Source organism: Eptesicus fuscus, chromosome 9 (assembly GCF_027574615.1).
Source record: "Eptesicus fuscus isolate TK198812 chromosome 9, DD_ASM_mEF_20220401, whole genome shotgun sequence".
NCBI lineage: Eukaryota > Metazoa > Chordata > Mammalia > Chiroptera > Vespertilionidae > Eptesicus > Eptesicus fuscus.
Window position 1 is genome coordinate 99508801 of NC_072481.1, and position 21591 is coordinate 99530391.

Consider the following 21591-nt stretch of genomic DNA (forward strand, 5'->3'; position numbering starts at 1 on the left):
ATGTTTGATCAAATATAGCAGGCTAATTTTAAATTGATAATTTTGTATGGTCTGGGAATGATGTTATAAATATCCAAATGGCCCTTGGCAGAAAAGTTTCCCCGCCCCTGCAAACATACTGTACTAAGTTTCATCAGGACTGCAAGATGAATTATATTTTTAGGCATTTATTAAAATGAGTGTATGATTTTCCTCCTTTGCTGCTCTACAAATATAATAAAATACTTAAAACAGGATACCAACCTTGTACAACTGATCCTTGAATTATGTGGGGGTCAGGGGTGCCAAACCACCCCACCCCTGCAGCTAATAATCTGCGTATAAATTTTGACTACCCCAAAACTTAACTACTAATAGCCTACTGTTGATGGGAAGCTTTACTGATAACATAAACAGTTGAAGAACACATATTTTCTATGCTGTATTTAACATATGCTGTATTCTTACAATAAAGTAAGCTAGACAAAAGAAAAATCATAGAGAAAATACATATATTTACTGAAAATAAAACTGTGTTGAGGTCAACTATATTTCTAGAATGCATGCTACACTACTTGATTATGGACTAGTGTTTCTGTAAAATATAGTTGGTTGATTTGTTCATAATTCTTTTTTATTTTTATTGATTTTTTGAGAGGGGGGGAGAGAGAGAGAGAGAGAGGAGAGAGAGAGAGAGAGAGAGAGAGAGAGAGAGAGAGAGAGAGAAGAGGATTTGTTGTTTAACTTACTTATGCATTCGTTGGTTCTTGTACTATGCCCTGACCAGGGATTGAACCCACAACCTTGGTGTATGGGGATGACACTCTAACCAACTGAGCTACCTGGCCAGAGCTGTTTATAATTCTTTAAGACTTTTGAATCTATTTTATTTTACTTTATTTGTCAATTTTTTGGTATTGGGTTCATGCTAACTCTAAATATACATTAGAATGCTTTTTTAACATTATGGGACAGTTAAATAGCTTTAAATATATCTTCCTTGAAATGTTAAAACAATCTATAAAACACCTGGATTTGATGTCATAAAAAAAATCTTCCATAATTTTATAAAAGGTTTTAATGATTTTCTATTGTGGGTTGAGATACTTTTGATGTCTTTTTCTAGAAAATTGTCCATTTCATCCACATTTTAAAGTTTATCAGCACAGGATAATAGAAAATTCATTTATAATTTTAAAACCTTTTATTCGTCCTAAATACCTTTGTGTTTTACATGTCCCTGGCTTTATATCTTTTTCTATGTCACTGTAAATAATTTGTTTTTCTTCGTCAATGTTTTGAGAATATTTATCTTGCTTTTAATTTTTATAATTACTTTGATATTTTCCAAAAGCATTCCTTTATCCTTCATTTTTCTAATTGCCAAACATTAATGCTGAAATGGAACATCCTATTTCTGATGAAAATGTGGGAAACATACTAGCTTCTCCATCTCACCTCAGTCTCAGGGTCCCGTTTAATCCTCAGTTTTTAACGTTGGTTCATATAGTCTTACCAACATTCCTACTAAGAAATTACTTCTTTTCCCGTTACTTATTCTCTTGAAGAATTTAACATTCTACTCCATTTTAAAAAATGGATTCACAAGAATTATTTAAATGTATTGATGTTTAAGTGGTTTCAGTGTTCACTACAGTCTTTTAGAATGAGTTTGAATTAATAAATTGAATTTTCCACCTCTAAATTGGTTAGAATAACCTATGCAGTTTTCTCAAGAATAGCATATAAACAGTATAATTTCTGAATACTTGCATATCTGAACATTTCTCTCCATTGAAAGACATTTTCACTAGGTATAAATTCTTAGTTTAAATTTTCCCTCTCCAAAAGTTGAGGGGATGGTTACTTATCAACTTCTGGCATTGTATGAGGCTAGCTTCGTTTTTCTACTCTTGCAGATAACTGGCTTTTGTTTGTTTCTGCTTTATCCTTAATATTTAACACTTATCATTAAATTATAATTGTAATATATCTAAAGTACAGGATGTGTCTAATTTAGACTCCGTTCCTCACTGATTTTTCTGGAACATGATGAGCTTTTCCAATCTGTACATGCAGATCTTTCTTTAGCCCCCGCAAATCTTTATTCAACTACATCTTTGAATAATGCTGTGCTTTACTTGTCTTGTTCTCTTCTTCAGAAACATCAAATATCCCATGCTGACGTGCCAACCTCTGCTCTACCACCTGGCATCCACTCTCTTACTGGTCCCATCTCTAGGCATTGTGTGTTCTGAGAAGCTAGTCTTTTGTTCTGTTAACAAAAGTATCCATAATGGAATTTTTCTGAAGTATCCATAATGGAATTTTTTTTGTTTCTGGCTACTTCACTCATCCTTGGCTACAGCAAGAGGTAGATATTTCTGGGCGTTGTGATTATGACATTTTAATTTTTCAGTGTAAAATTTTTTTTATTTTGTACAAATATGCTTTGGTAATAATTAAATTAATTTGGAAAATAAACTAGAAAAATCAAAAAATTTTCTCTAAAGTGCTTCATGGACAACACAATAAAATATCAATATCTGTGAATCTAGGATATATAGAAAAGTTATAATATGAAGGTGATAGTTAAAATTTATGTACTTTTGTTTCCAAAGGGGGAGATTTCTAATATATTAAGAAAAAAGAATGACAACACGATCTAGCCCTGTTCCCACATAAACACCAGTTTTATTCCAAATAATCACATAATTTTAAGAATTTTTATAAAACAGTTTTACAAAAAATAACCCCAGTGTCATTAATTCTGAAAATTCCATTTTACACATTGTACTACCTAAGTTGAACTGTAACATTACAATAGTTCCAGAGCTCCTATAGATTTCATTCTTAAAGTAAAAAAAAATGTTCTATCTTATTTTTCATGATAAATGATGCTACTGGAAACTTTACTTGGTAGACTTTTAGTTACTTTGATGATTTTTGCAATCTTACAAATAAGCAACACATATATAATGTATATAAAATAAGAATAAGCCAGTCTAATGGCTTGCATTGGAAGCCAGGGAGTTGCATTTCGTTAAACCCAAATTGAACAGAGTTGAATTTAGGTTAATACAGAGAAAGGCATGCTCTGGATGTGTTGTCCTTTGTATTTCCTGAAGCATCAGATGAATTGTAAAAAGTTCAAAGAACTTCTTATTACTCCTGTAAGAGAATGAGTACATTAATTTAATTACACACACTTAAGGAATTCATCTGTAATTATATTGATAACATGTGTAAATGTAGAAAAATGGCATCTGTTTTTAAAAATAGTGAAGAAAATAGGTAACTAAGGAATTAACATGCCACCCAGCTGGTGTGCTTAGGGGTTTAGCGTCGACCTATGAACCAGGAAGTCATGGTTTGATTCTTGGTCAGGGCATATGCCCAGGTTGCAGGCTCCATCCCTAGTAGGGGCATGCAGGAGGCAGCTGATTAATGATTCTCTCTCATCATTGATGTTTCTGTCTCTCTCTTCTTCTCCCTTCCTTTTTGAAATCAATAAAAATATATTTACAAAAAAGAATTAACATGCCAAGATAAATAAAGTGAGTTTCATAAGATAGGCCTAAAATGACAAAGTATTCAAGGAAAAAGAAAATGGTTCATAATCCTGAAAACTGTACCAATTCACTATTACAACCATTGAGAATAGCTTTTTCTGTAACAGCTAGAAGAAGTCAAATACAAGTACTAGATCAACTTATTTTAAGTAAGCTGGGCTTTTTAAAGTAGCAGAATATTGGTTTACCTTTTGCCTTTGTACCAAAATATCTTTTCAACCATCCTCTTTCTAATAACCAGTTAGTAATTTCATGATCAATTAGTTAGAATTATATCTGATTGCATATTTCTTATTTCCTGTCTACATATACTTATATCTTGGGAGAAATTATTAAATAACTGTATATAACCATCTATTTGATACAGAAGAATTTATATCTTTGTGGTTTTAAAGATTTACTTTAAGACTGCTTGAGCATCAACTGTTTCCAATCCAAGGATATATTTGCAATTTTGGGACCACTTAAAAAATATCCCATGAATTAACACCTAAGGAAGAATGAAACCTAAGGAATGTAATTGTAGTTTCATGCCACCACAGGTAACTATAACAGGCCTTATTGAGAATTTACTGATTACAAATCAAGACAATCATATTACAGTCAGTCTTCAAGAAAAGGAAGACAATGATTTTGTAAGTTTAAATGACACCAGATGAAAACCAATAATTTGGTGAGCTGAGTATGAGATTGTAATTTGATAACTAATAATTTACTATGGTGTGGTAGGCACCAAATAGGATGTATGAACCCACTATCACACATCTGCAAATAATTTTAAGATGCATTCATACTTGAATGAGGCCTGGTAAACACCTATGTTCACCACCATGGAAGTCATGACTGAGGAGAAAGAAAGGGCACAGAGGAGCTGAACCAAAACTACAATTTAACTGTCATAAAAACTGGACCATACCAAGATTCTAAGAAAATATACCTTAAAAATCTATTTATAATTTTTTAAATGATTATACCTATATTTGCTTAAGAGGAAATATAAAAAGAAAGCCCCTAATTCTTACAGTAAAATCCAAATTAGTGGCAGGAAGCTCATATAGTTTCCTAAAGTAAACATTATTCAAAATCTTTTCTGCCTGCTTCTTTCTCATTCCCTAACTTTAGTACACAATAAGAATCTGAGAAATATACTTTATTATAATTTTTATTTTCACTTGTGGTGGTACAGAATACCAGTGTGCAATAATTTGTTCTAATACTATCACTTGATTGCTAAAAATTGCTCTTAGTTTTACATACTCTGTGGTATTTAAAGCTCACTTACCAGAAACAACAAAACATTCTAAGATTAAAACTATAACTTTACTGTATCACTAAGTGTCAAACAAGTGCTAATATGCATGAGTATCAATTTTCTACATGTTTACTGAAAATTTTGATTTAATAATCAAAGTTGAACTAGTACAGGATACAGAAAGGTCTAAATGATCACAAAAAGGTATCTTTTAATAAAAAATATTAGAAATGAAAAATTCTTACTTGATTTTAGAAAGTTTCTGTAGAATAATACTGAGCTTTTCTAGTATTTGAAGATCAAGCTTAGGGGTTCGAAGCAGCACAGAGCAAGTACGAAAAAACAGAGTGTTGCTACAGGCTTCCAGGAAAGGCTGCAAGGATTCTGCAAAACAAATCCCAGTGCTTTACTGTTAGGGAGTAGCCAAAAAAGAAAAAAAGAAATTAAAAACCAAAATAAAATCAGAATTGTATGGGGTATTTTTAAATACTGAGTTGATTTTCATATGTGAACTTTGAGGCAAAAATATCATCATCTTAAAAATTAAAATACCACTGGCTCTTGTTGAATAATGCAAACCAAAGATAAGATTATTTTCCCTTATATTAAACTTCCATTAAGTAGAATTGAGCAGAAATCCCATGTCTGAAAGAAAGGGGGGTGGTAGTCATTTCTTCAATAAGTTCATAACAGTAGGCTGAATTTAAATAATTAGCAATAAGAAATTTTGTTGGGATAGTAACCGTTTTTTAATACTCTATATTTAACAATTTCATTTCAGTGTTAACGACAATTTATATGATCACTGGATACGGAATAGCTTTTTAAGCATACAAGCAAAAAGGAAAAAGATTCATAAAAGAAAGATTGAAAATTTTCACAATAAAAATTTTAAATGTCTATGTAAAAAGATTTGTAAATTAAAAGGCAAAAGCTCCAAAAAAACAACAACAACAAAACAAAGCAGAAGGAAAATGCCAAACTTCTTTTTGTAATTTATTTGCCAAAAGATTTATTACTATAAAAAAAAGATGGACCTAATAATTTTAGTAATGAACAAACATCATAAGCAAGCAATTCACAATTGAATAAATACAGTAAAAATATTAAACCTTAATAGGATAAAATAATAGGAACTGGGAAATTTGTATCAAAAGCCTTAAGAGTGTATACCTTTGAGTCAGCAATTCTGCCTCTTAGAATGTGCCTGATAGAGACATATGCCAAGGTTTATGAATAAGGAATACAGTAAAGTTTGTAATAGTGAAAACTAAAAGCTCCGTTAGGGCTGCTATGCGTTGGACAAAATAATGTATAAAATTTTTTTCTTAAGGTATTATTATTGGCAATTAGAGAAGCTTGAACAGAAACAAAAATATTAAATCATGGCCTTTAAAATAGTTAAATTCCTCTGTAAAAAGTCTTTGTAAAACTCAGAAGCTCCCACAATTTATATACAGGACTTTATTTCAAAAACAGATACATAGGTTACTAGATATAAAAGACATACAAATACGATAGGTTTGCATTCTTCCTTCTGTTTACATCCATAAACACAGTTTGAAAAACTATGTGACTGCATCTTGATAGTGTACTGAATAAAATACACTACAGCAGGTCCTCAAATAATGTAGTTTCTTTCATCTAATGTCTTGTTATGATGTTAATGAGATACCTTAGGAATTTAACTCTTGTTTATATCAATTAGCTGTAATAAAATTGGTTTCCATTACACATCGTTTCACTTAAAGTTGAAGAACCTATTGACAATGACATTAAGTAAGAACTTACTGTATTAAATAACAGAATCAACAAAATGCAAAAAAAATAAAGTCAGAGGAATATTTTGATAAAAGAAAATGAAAGATGGTTTATGCTAGCAATGGAGCACTAGAGACAACGATTATGCCTTTTACATGTAACCATGTGGTAAAGGTAGGAGAAAAACAATGCTTTCCCCAGAGTCGTCTAACCCAGGTATGGTCTACACTTTGTTCTCAGTAGGTCATATGCAGGTGTAATTTTCAGCAGGTCATATGCATATGTAGTTTTCAGCAAGTCATATGTATTTGTATGTGACTGTGTGTGCGCATGCATGTGTGTGTATCTTAATCTGTTATGAAGAATCTCCTTAAAGAATGAAAATTTAATTATATAAATGTCTAACCATTATGCTGTACACCTGAAACTAACATGATATTTAAATGTCAATTGTATTAAAAAATTTTTGTAATTAAAAAATCTTAAAGAATGAAGATTTAGGTTACAACTAGAACATACATTATTTACAAATAGCATTAAAAATACAATGAGTGATACTTCAAGCAGTTTCACTAGAGAATTGTACAGTTTTCTTATTTCAGAACCTGAGACATGACTCACGTCAACCCTAAACAAGAAGGCTAAATATTTTATAGCTTACAGTATTGAAATCAAAGGGTAACGAACATGACAAGAAAGACCACTGAGAATTCTAACATACAGTAAACCCTCGATTTTGTGGACCTCGATTTAACAGACTTCAGATTTAGCAGGCAAAATTTCTGGTCTGTATGTCATATGTGAAAATTAACACCATTAATTTTAAAATGCTTTTAACTGCCCTGCCAGAGTGGCTGAGTGGTTGAGCATTGACCCATGAACCAAAAGGTCACCAGTTTGATTACCAGTCAGGGCACACGCCCGGGTTTCAGGCTTAGTCTCCAGTGGGGGATGTGCAGGAGGCAGCTGATGTATGTTTATCATTGATGTTTCTCTCTCCCTCTCCCTTTCTCTCTCTCTAAAAAATCAATAAAAACATATTTAAAAAGTAAATAAATTAAATGCTTTTAACCAAGATCTGCTTATAATTAAATTAACTGGTTATTTTTTGTTATTAATTCACTGTTATTTTTTTTACAAATTTTAGCAAATAGCTGTATGTTGGAAAAACACTGTAGTAATTTCCCAGACATAAATAAATATTTCTTATCCACAACTATAGTCTACATGCTTAAATCCAAGTGTCACTGCTCATAAACAATGTTCTTGGAATGATCAGCGCATGATCACACCTCGTTGCATTGTGGTAATTGGTTGTTGTCTCGGGCCTGACTTTCTGCAGCATTTTTAACTCCTGCCTCCACTATTCCCATATGCACTAAGCTACACCCCAGCTGTGTGCATTTGATGACTCACGTCAACCCTAAACAAGAAGACCTATTTTCCTAGACCTATTCAGTGTAAATTTAAAATTGCAGTAACACATATAGAAAAATAAACTTCTCATACATACTTAATTTTAATTACACAAATGTGTCTACATAAGTAAAAACAGGTAAACTAATGATTTGTCAATTTTCTAACATACATATTTGGAAAACCTACTTTATTATATAATGGACTATCAGCTTTAAATATAGGGAGAGGAAAAGAGAGATAGAGACATCAATGATGAGAAAGAATCATTGACTAGTTGCCTCCTGCACACCCCCTACTGGGGATCGAGCCCGCAACCCAGGCATGTGCCCTTGACTGGAATCAAACGCAGGACCCTTCAGTCCGCAGACCCACGCTCTATCCACTGAGCCAAACCAACTAGGGCTGAACTTTCAGCTTTTATGGACACCCACCCTTTGATTATATCAAGGTTTTACTGTACCTACAATTTACAATATCAATATTTTCTATTTAAAGTTTAAATGCCAAAAGAGAAACTTATGATGGTTTTTTGTTTATTACCAAAATGTGAAAGAGAGTGTATCTTCCTGTATTTTATTTTACATTATATGTAAATCAGGTCTTGGCACGAACAAAACACACACATTTCAGAGTTATTACAAAAAAAAGAGTCAACATTGCCAAGTGAAAGTGAACCTGTTTTATGACCTCTGTAATGAAAAGAGCCAAGACTATCCAAACACTTTAGTATATCAGCACATTGAAACAGTGAAGCTTGTGAAGTTCTTTGAAAAGTAAAAGAGATTTATTGGCTTGATTCCAAATTAATTAATTTTAAAATGCTTTTAACTGCCCTGCCAGAGTGAGCTGACAGCAGTCACACCTTGATTCACTTCTTTCCCATGACATTTCTAGAGAGCCAAAGCAGCTCCACCTAACCTAGTCTCTTTCCTGTTGCTTCTTCTGTCCTAGGCCCTTCCTTGTTTCACTATCTCCAGCTTTAATAAGTGTACTCTCAAAATAAAATTATAAAACAAACAAACAAATGAAAAACCAGCAGAAACAAACAAGTAAACAAACAAAACCCTCACCTTCAACAACCAGACACAAACACAAAAAGAAAGGAGCACAAGTCAATGCCATGACTCTTACAAACGTAAAATTCTAGAGTGGAAGAGAGTGAGAAGTGTGGCCCGGGTACTGGCCTCCTTAACAACCCTTCTTCCACAAGACACTGAGAAGTTGACAAAATCTTGGTAATTCTTGCTAAGACTCCTCAAACCTGAAGAGAGCAAACTCGCCAGCTTTTGTCACCTTTGACTATTCTGACTGGAAAACAGAGAGGTTTGCAAGAAGTAATTTGATATTCCAGAATACATATTGTATTGGGGAGCAAGATTAAAGCCAAAAGAATTTCTCCATGGGAAGAGAATACTCATTCCCCCACTTTCCAAATTAGGTGAAATGAACCTAAATTAGACATTTTAACAAAATCTCAGAAGTGAGAACACAGCCCTAAGGGTCTAACAAAAAAAGCATGTCATTAGTACACCTACTGGCTACAAGACAAAATGTATATATTAAGAAAAAAGGCTTTTAAATTGTAGCTCTGAAGGGAGAAAAAACTGGACTTGATTATGGTGGTAAGAAGAGAGTGCAGAAGTCCCTCACCCTCTATGAGGACATACAGATAGTCTGGACAAGTAGGCTCAAAAGCAAGAACAAGATTAATTAGAGCCCTACTTGGTTTGGCTCAGTGGATAGAGTGTCGGCCTGCGGACTGAAGAGTCCTGGGCTTGATTCCAGTCAAGGGCACATGCCTGGGATGCGGGCTCAATCCCCAGTAGTGGGCATGCAGAAGGCAGCCGATCAATGATTTTCTCAGCATTGATGTTTCTATCTCTCTCCGTCTCCCTTCCTCCCTGAAATCAATAAAAATATAGAAAAAAAGTAAAAAAATAAAAGCTCTTGAGCAAAATATGTTACTTATAAAGATTAATTAGAAACAGCCTGGCAATTTGCTATACATATTACAGCAAATGATCAACCAATCAATACAAAAGGAATATAGGAAGCCTAATAAAATTATGGCTAGTCAATGAATAAGAAAATATGATAAACATCAGGATTTGAAAAAGATAGAGGGGAAAAGAGATACAGATAGAGAAAAAGAGCATATTAAAAAACCACCATTAAAAAAAGTAATAAATTTAAAACATCAAGAACCTAAATAATGTAGCTGAAAATTAGATTATTATAATAAAAATCAGAGAGAATATAAACACAAATGAGGAAAAGAATGATTAGAAAAAGCCAAGATATGGAAGACCATCAAAAAGGATCCAAGCCTGGCTGGTGTGGTTCAGTGGTTGAGCATTGATTTATGAACCAGGAAGTCAGAGTTCGATTCCCGGTCAGGGCACATGCACGGGTTTCGGGTTTGATCCACAGTGGGGGATGTGCAGGAGGCAGCCAATCAATGATTTTCTCTCATCATTGATGTTTCTCTCTCTCTTTTCTCTCCCTTTCCTCTCTGAAATCAAGAAAAATACATTTTTTTTTAAAAAAGATCCAAAATGAGGATAACTTGTATATCTAACATAAAATTAACAAAAGAAAATTATATATTAACTAGTGACCCCGTACACGGATACATGCACATTGAAAGGAAATTAGTTAGAGGGTGGCCGGTGGGGCGGGAGTGGGCGAGACAGGCCAGACACACCCTGGAGCCTACCTCCGTGGTCCCTCCCCAGCCAGCCGCACCTGGGGTGGCACCATGGCTCAAAGAGAGTCTGTGGAGCAAGCTGGGTCCCTCGGGCAGGTGGGGTCCCTCAGCCTGGCCTGTGGGGATCGGGTCAAAACTGACTCTCCGACACCCCCTGAGGGGTCCCAGAGTGCAAGAGGGCACTCTGCAAAGTTGCTGTCGTACAGGGTGTGGAACACAAACGCAAGTGTGCAGTAAACCAGATTTGGGGCCAACAGTGCCCCAGCAACAACATAACCCAGGGCCAAAGGTGGAATCATGCGGCCCCACGAGGAATCAGGCTCCCTCCTCTCTGGTTTCAGGGTGCATCACCCAAGAACCACTGCTGGCAAGTCACATCAGTTTGGCAGCTCCTATGTTGAGCATCTGCCCCCTGGTGGTCAGTGCGCATCATAGCGACCAGTCAGACAGGTGGAGGGACACTTAGCATATTAGCCTTTTATATATATAGACTAGAGGCCCGGTGCATGAAATTCATGCACAGGGGGAGGGGGTCCCCTCAGCCCAGCCTGAACCCTCTCCAATCTGGGACCCCTTGGGGGATGTCCAACTACCTAAACCGGCAGTCAGACATCCCTCTCACAATCCGGGACCACCGGCTCCTAACTGCTCACCTGCTTGCCTGCCTGCCTGATCGCCCCCAACTGCCCCCCCCCCCTGCCGGCCTGGTCGCCCCTTACTGCCCCTCCTGCTGGCCTGGTCACTCTCAACTGCCCCCCCCCACTGGCCTGGTCGCCCCTTACTGCCCCCCCTGCTGGCCTGGTCGCTCCCAACTGACCCCCTACCGGCCTGGTCACCCCCAACTTCCCTCCCTGCGGGCCTGGTCACTCCACACAACCTGCTATTTGGTCATTTGGTCACCCCTCACTAACCCCCCTGCCGACCTGGTTGCCCCACTCAGCCTGCTTCTCAGTCGTTTGGTTGCCCCTCACTAATCCCCTGCTGGCCTGGTCGCCCCACGCAGCCTGTTTGGTCATCCATTTGGTTGCAGTGGTCACTTAGGATTTTATGTATATAGATATGAAATGCTAAATAAACAAAGAAATGAATCTGCAGATTGAAAGAGAACAATAGTGTTTCAGAAAAATTTGCTTCAGAACATTTAACAGCAAGCTATATTCTGAACTTCAAAGATAAAATAGTAAGAAACCACCTGAGCAAACAATAAACAACCTTTAATGGAAAAATCAGACTGCCCTCAGACTTCGCTGAAATAACAGCAAACACATAAAGCAATGAGACACTTTAAACCACTTTATTCAAGAAAAATTTTGTTAAGTATAAAAGCCATAGGCCAGCATTTTAATACATGAGATGATTCAGTACCCAACAGGACTTCCTAAATTGGGGCTCGGGGTTGGGAGGTATGGTGACAGGGATGTATATGAAGGAGACAGCAATTAAGAAATTATTCAAAACTGAGAACAAAGAAATATAAAAGTTAAAATAAAAGGACTAGTTGAGCACTGAATATAAATAAACGTGAAACAAATACAAAGCAATGTAATCCATAAAACCTAATATGAAGCTAATGTGCAAATTGTGGTCACAGAACAATGTAAAAATATAATCTCTGACAATGTAAAAATAATGACTAAGAAAGTCAGGAAGGGGAGGAAGGGGGATGGAAAGTGCAACAGTGCCAATGCCCTCATCTTTTATGGCTGGGAGTCAACACTGTCTAAATTGGAGGAGAAAACAAGATGGCAGCATAGGTAAACACCTAAACTGCTGCCTCGCACAACAATTTCAAAACTACAACTAAAAGACAAAACGGACATCATCCAGAACCACAGGAAGGCTGGCTGAGTGGAAATTCTACAACTAGAAGGAAAGAGAAAAGCACACTGAGACTCAGTGGAGCTGCAGAAGGCAGAGGTACAGAGGCGCGGGCGCGAAGAGGGCTGGCAACTGAGTGCGCAGCTGGCTTTCTCAGTCGGGAGGGAGACAAAAGCTCCTGACTGCTCTGAACTCCAGTTCCGGGCGAGACTCTGGGGACCCAGACTCATAAGGGGAGAAACTGGACTGTCTGGCAGCAGGCGAAACTCGAGGGTGGCTTTCTCTCAGAGGTGCTTGCAGCGATAACCGCAGGACACTGAGACCCAGGGGCCTCTTAGGGCAGGGCTGACGGGAAGCCATTGCTGTGTGCTCCACCCTGAGATCCCGCCCCACGAAGGCATTGTTGTTTGCTCCGACCTGAGACTCTGCCCCATCCAAGCTGTGTACAGAGGCTTTTGCATGTGAATGGCCTGGTCCTTTGAAATCTAAACTTACCTAACAAACTGCAGCTGAGTCAGTGAGACCCAGAACATCCAAAAGAAGGCCCAAGGCCCCACAGCAGCTTGCACTGCTTCACAGCTGGGCCTCATCTGGGCACCTCCAAAACCCAAACAAAGAAGAGGAATCTGCAGATCTCTCCATAGCTCCTGCTGGGTGGCCTCAGGCAGAGGCTAAATTAGCACCTCCTTGGAGATCCAAGAGCCAGTGTACCCAGGGGTCAGAGTGGGACCATTCAGATTACAACTCCTCAGATCCATAAGGGACACACTCAGGGGGCAGACTCAGTGAGCACCAAAGCCCCACTGAAGCAAGTCTTGTCTCATAAGGATGTCTCCAGCACAGAGAAGTTCTCCCATCGTAGACACAGCTGATCCTTACAGCCAATTGGCCTGGAGGTCAATTCCTCCCAGTGATACCAACAACAATCAAGGCTTAACTACAACAAGACTGTGCACACAGCCCACAAAGGGATGCACCAAGAGTGTCCACCTCAGGTAACTGGGGAGGCTGAGCCACTGGGCCCTATAGGACACCTAGCACACAAAGCCACTCTATCAACTCAGGGAAGCAGCCAAAATGTGGAGACAAAGAAACAGGCCACAAATGAAAGAAATGGAGGAAAGCAAATGACTGGATATAGAGTTCAAAACCACGGTTATAAGGTTTTTCAAGAATTTTCTAGAAAAGGTGGATAAATTTAGCGAGACCGAGGATATGAAAAAAGGATCAACTAGAAATTAAGCATACACTGACTGAAATAAAGAATAATATACAGAGATCCAACAGCAGACTAGAGGATCGCAAGAATCAAGTCAAAGATTTGAAATACAAAGAAGCAAAAAAACACCCAACCAGAAAAGCAAAAAGAAAAAAGAATCCAAAAATATGAAGATAGTGTAAGGAGCCTCTGGGACAACTTCAAGCGTACCAACATCCGAATTATGGGGGTGCCAGAAGAAGAGAGAGAGCAAGATACTGAAAACCTATTTCAAGAAATAATGGCAGAAAACTTCCCCCACCTGGTGAAATAGACTTACATTTCAGGAAGCGCAGAGAACCCCAAACAAAAGGAATCCAAAGAGGACCACACCAAGACAAAATGCCAAGAGGAAATTAAAATGCCAAGAGCAAAAGACAGACAGAATATTAAAAGCAGCAAGAGAAAAACAGTTAGTTACCTACAAGGGAGCACCCATACGATTGTCAGCTGATTTCTCAACAGAAACTATGCAGGCCAGACGCGAGTGGCAAGAAATATTCAAAGTGATGAATAGCAAGAACCTACAACCAAGATTACTCTACCCAGCAAAGCTATCATTCAGAATTGAAGGTCAGATAAAGAGCTTCACAGATAAGAAAAAGCTAAAGGAGTTCATCACTGCCAAACCAGTATTATATGAAATGCTGAAAGGTATTCTTTAAGAAGAGGAAGAAGAAGAAAAAGGTAAAGATAAAAATTATGAACAACAAATACATATCTATCAACAAGTGAATCTAAAAATATGATGAATAGAATAAACTGGTGACTATAATAGAATCAGGGGCATAGAAAGGGAGTGGATTGACAATTCTCGGGGGGAAAGGGGTGTGGGGGTTGCGGGAAGAGACTGGACAAAAATCGTACACCTATGGATGAGGACAGTGGGGGCGGGGTAAGGACAGAGGGTGGGGTGGGACCTGGGTGGAGAGGAGATATAGGGGGGAAAAAGAGGAACAACTGTAAAAATCTGAACAATAAAGATTTATTTAAAAAACACTGTCTAAATTGAAATAGTATTTAAAAATAGAATGCACTTGCTCTAGCACAGCGGTTCTCACCCTGTGGGTTGCGACCCCTTTGGGGGTTGAACGACCCTTTCACAGGGGTCGCCTAACACCATGGGAAAACACATATTTCCGATGGTCTTAGGAACTGAGACACCGCTCCTCTATCCGTCTCCAGGTGGGTCCGCCCACATGCAGGTACGCCCACATACGAGTACCCAGCGTGATGAGATCATCACGCCAACCTCATCACATACACCCTGTACAAATACAGGTGCATGTGACAGGGTTGGCGCCATAATGTACTTATGCGGACCAGTCACACATGTGTAGAGAGCAGCTACTGTGTAGAGAGCAGCTACTGTGTAGAAAGCAGCTGCTGTATTGAAAGCAGCTACTCTGTTAAAAGCAGCTACTGTGTTGAAAGCAGCAGTATTGGAGGTAAAATGACACTTCATGAATTATAATTACTGGGTAAATGTAAAATCATGTACTGTAAAATCATCAACTACTGCAAAAAAAAAAATCTGTACAATGGGAACTTAATCTAGATGCTGATAGGTCTTTTTATATTCAGCTGTGGTTGATGTGAATACTGCCCCCTTGTGATAGTAACAGGTATGTAAAAAACAACACAGAGAATGGTAAATCACAGGAAACTTTAATGAACTATATTGACTGAACTATGCCATGTATCATCTTTTGTATTATTAAAGCTATTGTTATATATTATTTTCATTAGCAAACCATCCCATGACAATGGATCGTGTAGAGAACGTTAAGAAAATATAGTGAGGATTTTTTACAGTATGGTTTTACCTCAATAATTACAGCAGGAATTGAGAAACTGCAATGTGTTATTTGTTGTGAAGTTCTATCAGCCAAATCTATGAAGCTGAACAAACTAAAATGCCATTTTGATAGCAAGCATCCGAGCTTTGCCGGCAAGGATACCAACTATTTTAGAAACAAAGCTGATGGACTCAAGAAAGCCAGACTTGACACTGGTGGCAAGTACCACAAACAAAACGTAGCAGCCATTGAAGCTTCATATTTGGTGGCACTCAGAATCGCCAGAGCTATGTAACCTCACACCATTGCCGAGGATTTACTGTTGCCAGCGGCCAAAGACATTGTTCGAGTTATGATCGGAGACAAATTTGTTATGAAATTGAGTGCAATTTCCTTTATCTAACAACACTGTCCGCAGAAGAATAGATGACATGTCTGCTGATATTCTTGATCAGGTGATCCAGGAAATTAAATCTGCTCCACTTCCAATATTTAGTATCCAGCTTGATGAATCTACAGCCATTGCAAACTGTTCACAGTTACTGGTTTACATGAGGTATATTAATGATGGCGACTTTAAAAATGAGTTTCTTTTTTGCAAACCTCTTGAAACAACAACTACTGCACGTGATGTATTTGACACAGTTGGTTCATTTCTGAAAGAGATGAGGGAAAAGGTTTGTGGTGTTTGCACAGATGGTGCTCCAGCTATGCTAGGATGTCGATCTGGATTTTAACGTTTGGTACTGAATGAGTCAAAGTATTTGGAACTCACTGTATGATTCATCGGCAAATATTAGCAATGAAGACGCTGCCACAAGAGTTACAAAAGTAATGAAAAGCGTCATAAGTTCTGTCAATTTTGTAAAGACGAGCACTTTAAACAGTCGACTGTTTTCACAACTGTGCAATGAGTTGGATGCGCCGAACAATGCTCTGCTATTTCACACTGAAGTGAGATGGTTGTCGAGAGGAAAAGTTTTAAAACGTGTTTTTGAGCTTCGTGATGAACTCAAAACGTTTTTTAATCAGAAAGCAAGACCGCAGTTCGAAGCACTTTTCAGCAATAAAAGTGAACTGCAGAAAATAGCTTACTTGGTTGCCATCTTTGCCATCTTGAATGAGTTAAATTTATCACTGCAAGGACCAAATGCAACATGTTTCGATTTGTCTGAAAAGATCCGATCATTGCAAATGAAACTTCAGCTTTGGCAAAAAAAATTGGATGAAAATAAAATTTACATATTGCCAACCTTATCTGCTTTCTTTGAGGAACATGATATTGAACCAGACAAAAGGATCACGATGATAATTTCTGTGAAAGAACACTTGCACATGCTTGCAGATGAAATTTCATCGCACTTTCCAAATCTACCTGACACCCCATTTGCACTTGCCAGAAGCCCATTCACAGTCAAAGTTGAAGATGTTCCTGAGACAGCACAAGAGGAGTTCATTGACCTTATTAACAGCGATGCAGCAAGAACTGATTTCTCTACAATGCCAGTTACAGAATTCTGGATCAAGTGTTTGCAGTCATATCCTGTTCTGTCTGAGACTGTGTTGCGCCTTCTTCCATTTCCAACAACATATCTTTGTGAAACAGCGTTTTCCAGCTGGCTGGTTATCAAGTCTAAATACAGAAGTAGACTTGCTGTGGAAGATGATCTTCATTGTGCTCTTGCAAAGACTGCCCCGAGAATTTCTGATCTGGTGAGAAAGAAGCAATCTCAACCTTCGCACTGACGTTGGCTTTTTATGCATACTGTCGCAAAATGTAGCAATGTAGTTTACTGTTGTTATATTAAGACTGTTACCCATGCTACACCATGCTTCAAGACAAAATTTCATTTATTTGTAATTAGAAATAAATATCTCACAATATATAATTACATATTGTTTTTGTGATTAATCACTATGCTTTAATTATGTTCAATTTGTAACAATGAAAATACATCCTGCATATCAGATATTTACATTATGATTCATAACAGTAGCAAAATTACAGTTATGAAGTAGCAACGAAAGTAATTTTATGGTTGGGGGTCACCACAACATGAGGAACTGTATTAAAGGGTCACAGCATTAGGAAGGTTGAGAACCACTGCTCTAGCATATAATTGTTCATAGTATTTTCTTACAATCCTTTGTATTTCTGTGATGTCAGTTGTTACTATGCCTCTTTGTTTTCTGATTTTATTTATTTGGGTCCTTGCTGTTTCTTTCCCTTTAAAAAAATGTTATTAATTTTAGGAGAGAGGAATGGAGAGGGAGAGGTAAGTATTAATGTAAGAGAGAAACATTGATTGGTTGCCTCCCAAAAGCATCCAACCAGGGATGGAGCCATAAACCTGGTATGTGCTCTGAATGGGAACTGAATTGGCAACCTCTGGGTGCATGGAATGGTACTTAACCAACTGAGCCACACCAGTCAGGGCTCTCTTTGTTTCTTGATGAGTCTGGCCAAAGCTTCATCAATCTTGTTTACCCTTTCAAAGAAAAAGCTCTTGGTTTTACTGACCTTTGTTTTTGTTTTTTTAGTGTCTATGTCATTTATTTCCACTCTGATTTTAAAAATATATTTTTATTGATTTCAGAGAGGAAGGGATAGAGAGAGAAAAACATCAATGATGAGAGAACCATTGATCGGCTGCATCCTGCATGCCCCACACCAGGGAACAAGCCCACAACCTGGCATGTGCCCTGACCAGGAATCGAATGGTGACCTTCTGGCTCATAGATCTATGCTCAACCACTGAGCCATGCCAGCTGGGCTCCACTCTGATTTGTATTATTTCCTTCCTTCTACTTACTCTAAACTTTTTTTGTTCTCTTTCTAATTCTTTTAGGTGTAGTGTTAGATTGTTTATTTGAGCTTTTACTTGTTTCTTGAGGCAGTCCTATAATGCTATGAACTTCCCTTCTCAGGACTGCTTTCTCGGTGTCCCATAGATTTTGAGTTGTTGTGTGTTCATTTTCATTTGATTCCAGGAAGTTTTTTATTTCTTTCTTGATCTCATTGGTAACCCAGTTATCTATATATATAAAAGGCTAAGCAACTGTCTGACGGTCGGACCAGCCAGTAGGTATGACAGAAGCTGCTGTGACTTGGCAGCAGCAGTCCTCGGGTGACGCACCCTGGAACCAGAGAGGAGGGAGCCTGATTCCCTGCGGGGCCATGCGATTCCACCTTCGGCCATGGGTTATGTTACTGCTGGGGCACTGTTGGCCCCAAATCTGATTTACTGCCAAGCTGCGGTGACCGCAGATGCCCTCTGAGCCGAAGCACCGACCCAGGTGCAGCCGGCCGGGGAGGGACCTCGGAAGGTTGGCTCCAGAGCGTGTCCAGCCCGTCTTGCCGAGTGCCGCCCCACCGGCCACCTTCTAATTAATTTCCTTTCAATGCGCACAAATCCATGCGGCGGGCCACACTCGTTGTTTAACAACATACTATTTAGTCTCTATGTTTTTAAATGTTTTTGAGTTTTTTTAATTGTAGTTGATTTCTAGTTCCATGCCTTTTAAAAATATATATCTTATTGATTTCAGAGAGAAAGGGAGATAGAAACATTGATGAGAGAGGATTATTGCTCAATTGCCTCCTGCACGTTCCCCAATGAGGATCAAACCCACAACCCGGGCATGTGCCCTGACTAGGAATCAAACTGTGACCCTCTGGTTCATAGGTCAATGCTCAACCACTGAGCCACACCAGCCAGGCAGTTTCATGCCATTTTGATCCAAGAAGATACTTGATATTATTTCAATCTTCTTGAATTTGTTAATACTTATTTTGTGTCCTTACATGTGTTCTATCTTTGAGAATGTTCCATGTGCAATGGAGAACAATGTATATTCTGCTGCTTTGGGATGAAATATTCTGCAAATATCAATTAAATCTATCTGATCCAGTGTGTCATTTAAGGCTGCTGTTTCCTTGTTGATTTTTTGTCTGGAAGATCTATCCAGTGATGTCAGTGGGGTGTTAACACCCCCTATTATGATTGTATTGCTGTCAATCTCTCCCTTAAAGTCATCAAGAGTTTTTAAAATTTAATATATATATATATTTAGGTGCTCTTATATTAGGTGCATGTATGTTTATAAGGGATATACTTTCTTCTCAGATCGATCACTTTAGTATTATGTAGTGGCCTTCCTGAGCTCTTGTTATAACCTTTGTTTTGAAGTGTATTTTGTCAGTAATTAATATTGCTACCCCAGCTTTTTTTTTTCATTTCTATTTGCATGGAATATTTTTCCATCCTTTCACTTTCAATCGGTGTGAGTCTTTTGCTCTTAGGTGGGTCTCTTGTAGACAGCCTTTGTATTCCCCTTTACTATCTCCAAGATATCCTTAAGTAATCAGCACACATACACTTTTTAAAAAATCCTCACCAGAGAATATTTTTTCCATTGATTTTTTTAGAGAATGGAAGAGAGGGAGGGGTAAGGGAGGAGAGAGAAACATCAATATGAGAGAGACACATTGATTGGTTGCCTCCCACACATGTAGTTGGGGATTGAGCCTACAACCAAGGTATATGTCCTTGACTGGGAATTGAACCCATGGCCGACACTCTAACCACTCTATCTATACTAATAAAAGAGTAATATGCTAATTGGACCAGGAGACCTTCCAAAGACCTTCCAGATGTCCTTCTGGACAAAGCCGGAGGCTTGGCAGGCCTGCAGTCTGCCCTCAAACAGCCCTCAGCCCCTCGCCCAGGCCGGCCACACACCCACCAAGGGACCTCACCCTGATGGGGGCGTGGCCAGCCTGAAAACGGCCCTCAGTCCCTTGCTCAGGCTGGCCCCACCGCCAGCAGAGACCTCCCCTACTCCGATGGGGGTGTGGTTGGCCTGCAAACCACGCCAGCCCCTTGCCCAGGCTGGCCCCACCCCCCAAGGGGACCCCCACCCTGATCCAGGACTCCCTTCAGGGCAGACCAGCCAGCCCCAACCCATGCATCAGGTCTCTATCTTCTATACTAATAAAAGGGTAACCAGGAGACCTTCCAGACATCCTTCCAGACAAAGCCATGGTGGCAGGGTCGAGGCAGAGGCGGTTAGGGGCAATCAGGCCAGCAGGGGAGGGCAGTTAGAGGTGAGCAGGCTGCAGGGGCAGCAGTTGGGGGCAAGCAGGTCGGCAGGGGGGCTGTTGGGGCCAAGCAGATGGCGGAGGGGGCAGCTGGGGGCAAGCAGGCCAGCGGAGGGGCAGTTGGGGCGAGCAGGTCAGCGGGGGGTGGGAAGTTGGGGGAGAGACGGCTGGCAGGGGGCATTTTGGAGGGATCAGGCCGGTAGGCAGAGTGGTTAAGGGCAATCAGGCAGGCAGGCAGGTGATCCACAGGGATCAGGCCTAAACCAGCAGTCGGACATCACCCGAGGGGTTCCAGATTGAAGAGAGTGCAGGCTTGGCTAAGGGACAATCATCCCCCCCCCGCCCCGCCCAATGCACGAATTTCGTGCAATGGGCCACTAGTCTATATATATAAAGAGCCAGGGTCCCTAACATCCACAATGACCAAGGCTCGACAGAACACCGGAAGTCAGTGCTGGGTTGCCGTGGCGACCCTGCACTGACTGCAGAGGGGGCTGCAGATCAGGCCCAGAGAGATGTCTGCAGAGAGAGAGGCAGGGTCTGATCCGAAGCCTCAGTGGCAGCTGTGGATCAGCCATTGCCTCTCTCTTTCTCTCCCAGCTTCGCCAGCAGCCACACCTCTCTTTCTCTCTGGGCCTCCGTGGAGGCTGCTGATCAGCCCTGCCTCTCTGATCAGGCCCAGGCATAGGCCCAGAGACACTGACTGGCATAGAAACTGACCAATCAGAACCCCATCTGGGTGAAGTGCCAGGAGCCAATGGCTGCCTAGGAGGTGGAGCTTTTGATGCTGACTGGCATAGAAACCAACCAATCAGAAACAAATCTGGGTTAAGTGCGAGTTGACAATGGCTGCCTAGGAGGCGGAGCTTTTGATGCTGACTAGCATAGAAACCAATCAATCAGAACCTAATCTGGGTGAACTGCA

General features: G+C 39.3%; 1 protein-coding gene across 5 annotated transcripts in view; it reads right to left on the reverse strand.

The window, feature by feature from the left end:
• Positions 1 to 2663: 2663 nt before the first annotated feature.
• The window catches only part of CCDC138 (coiled-coil domain containing 138), a 216307-nt gene continuing 197379 nt past the window's right edge, over positions 2664 to 21591 (reverse strand). For all 5 annotated transcript variants that reach the window (XM_054721594.1, XM_054721593.1, XM_054721597.1 and 2 more), the window contains 2 exons: positions 5049 to 5187; positions 2664 to 3150 (listed from right to left, as the gene is read on the reverse strand). In XM_054721594.1, the coding sequence (XP_054577569.1) occupies positions 2985 to 3150; positions 5049 to 5187 (305 nt within the window). In that variant the 3' untranslated portion in view covers positions 2664 to 2984. The remainder of the gene's footprint in view (positions 3151 to 5048; positions 5188 to 21591) is intronic.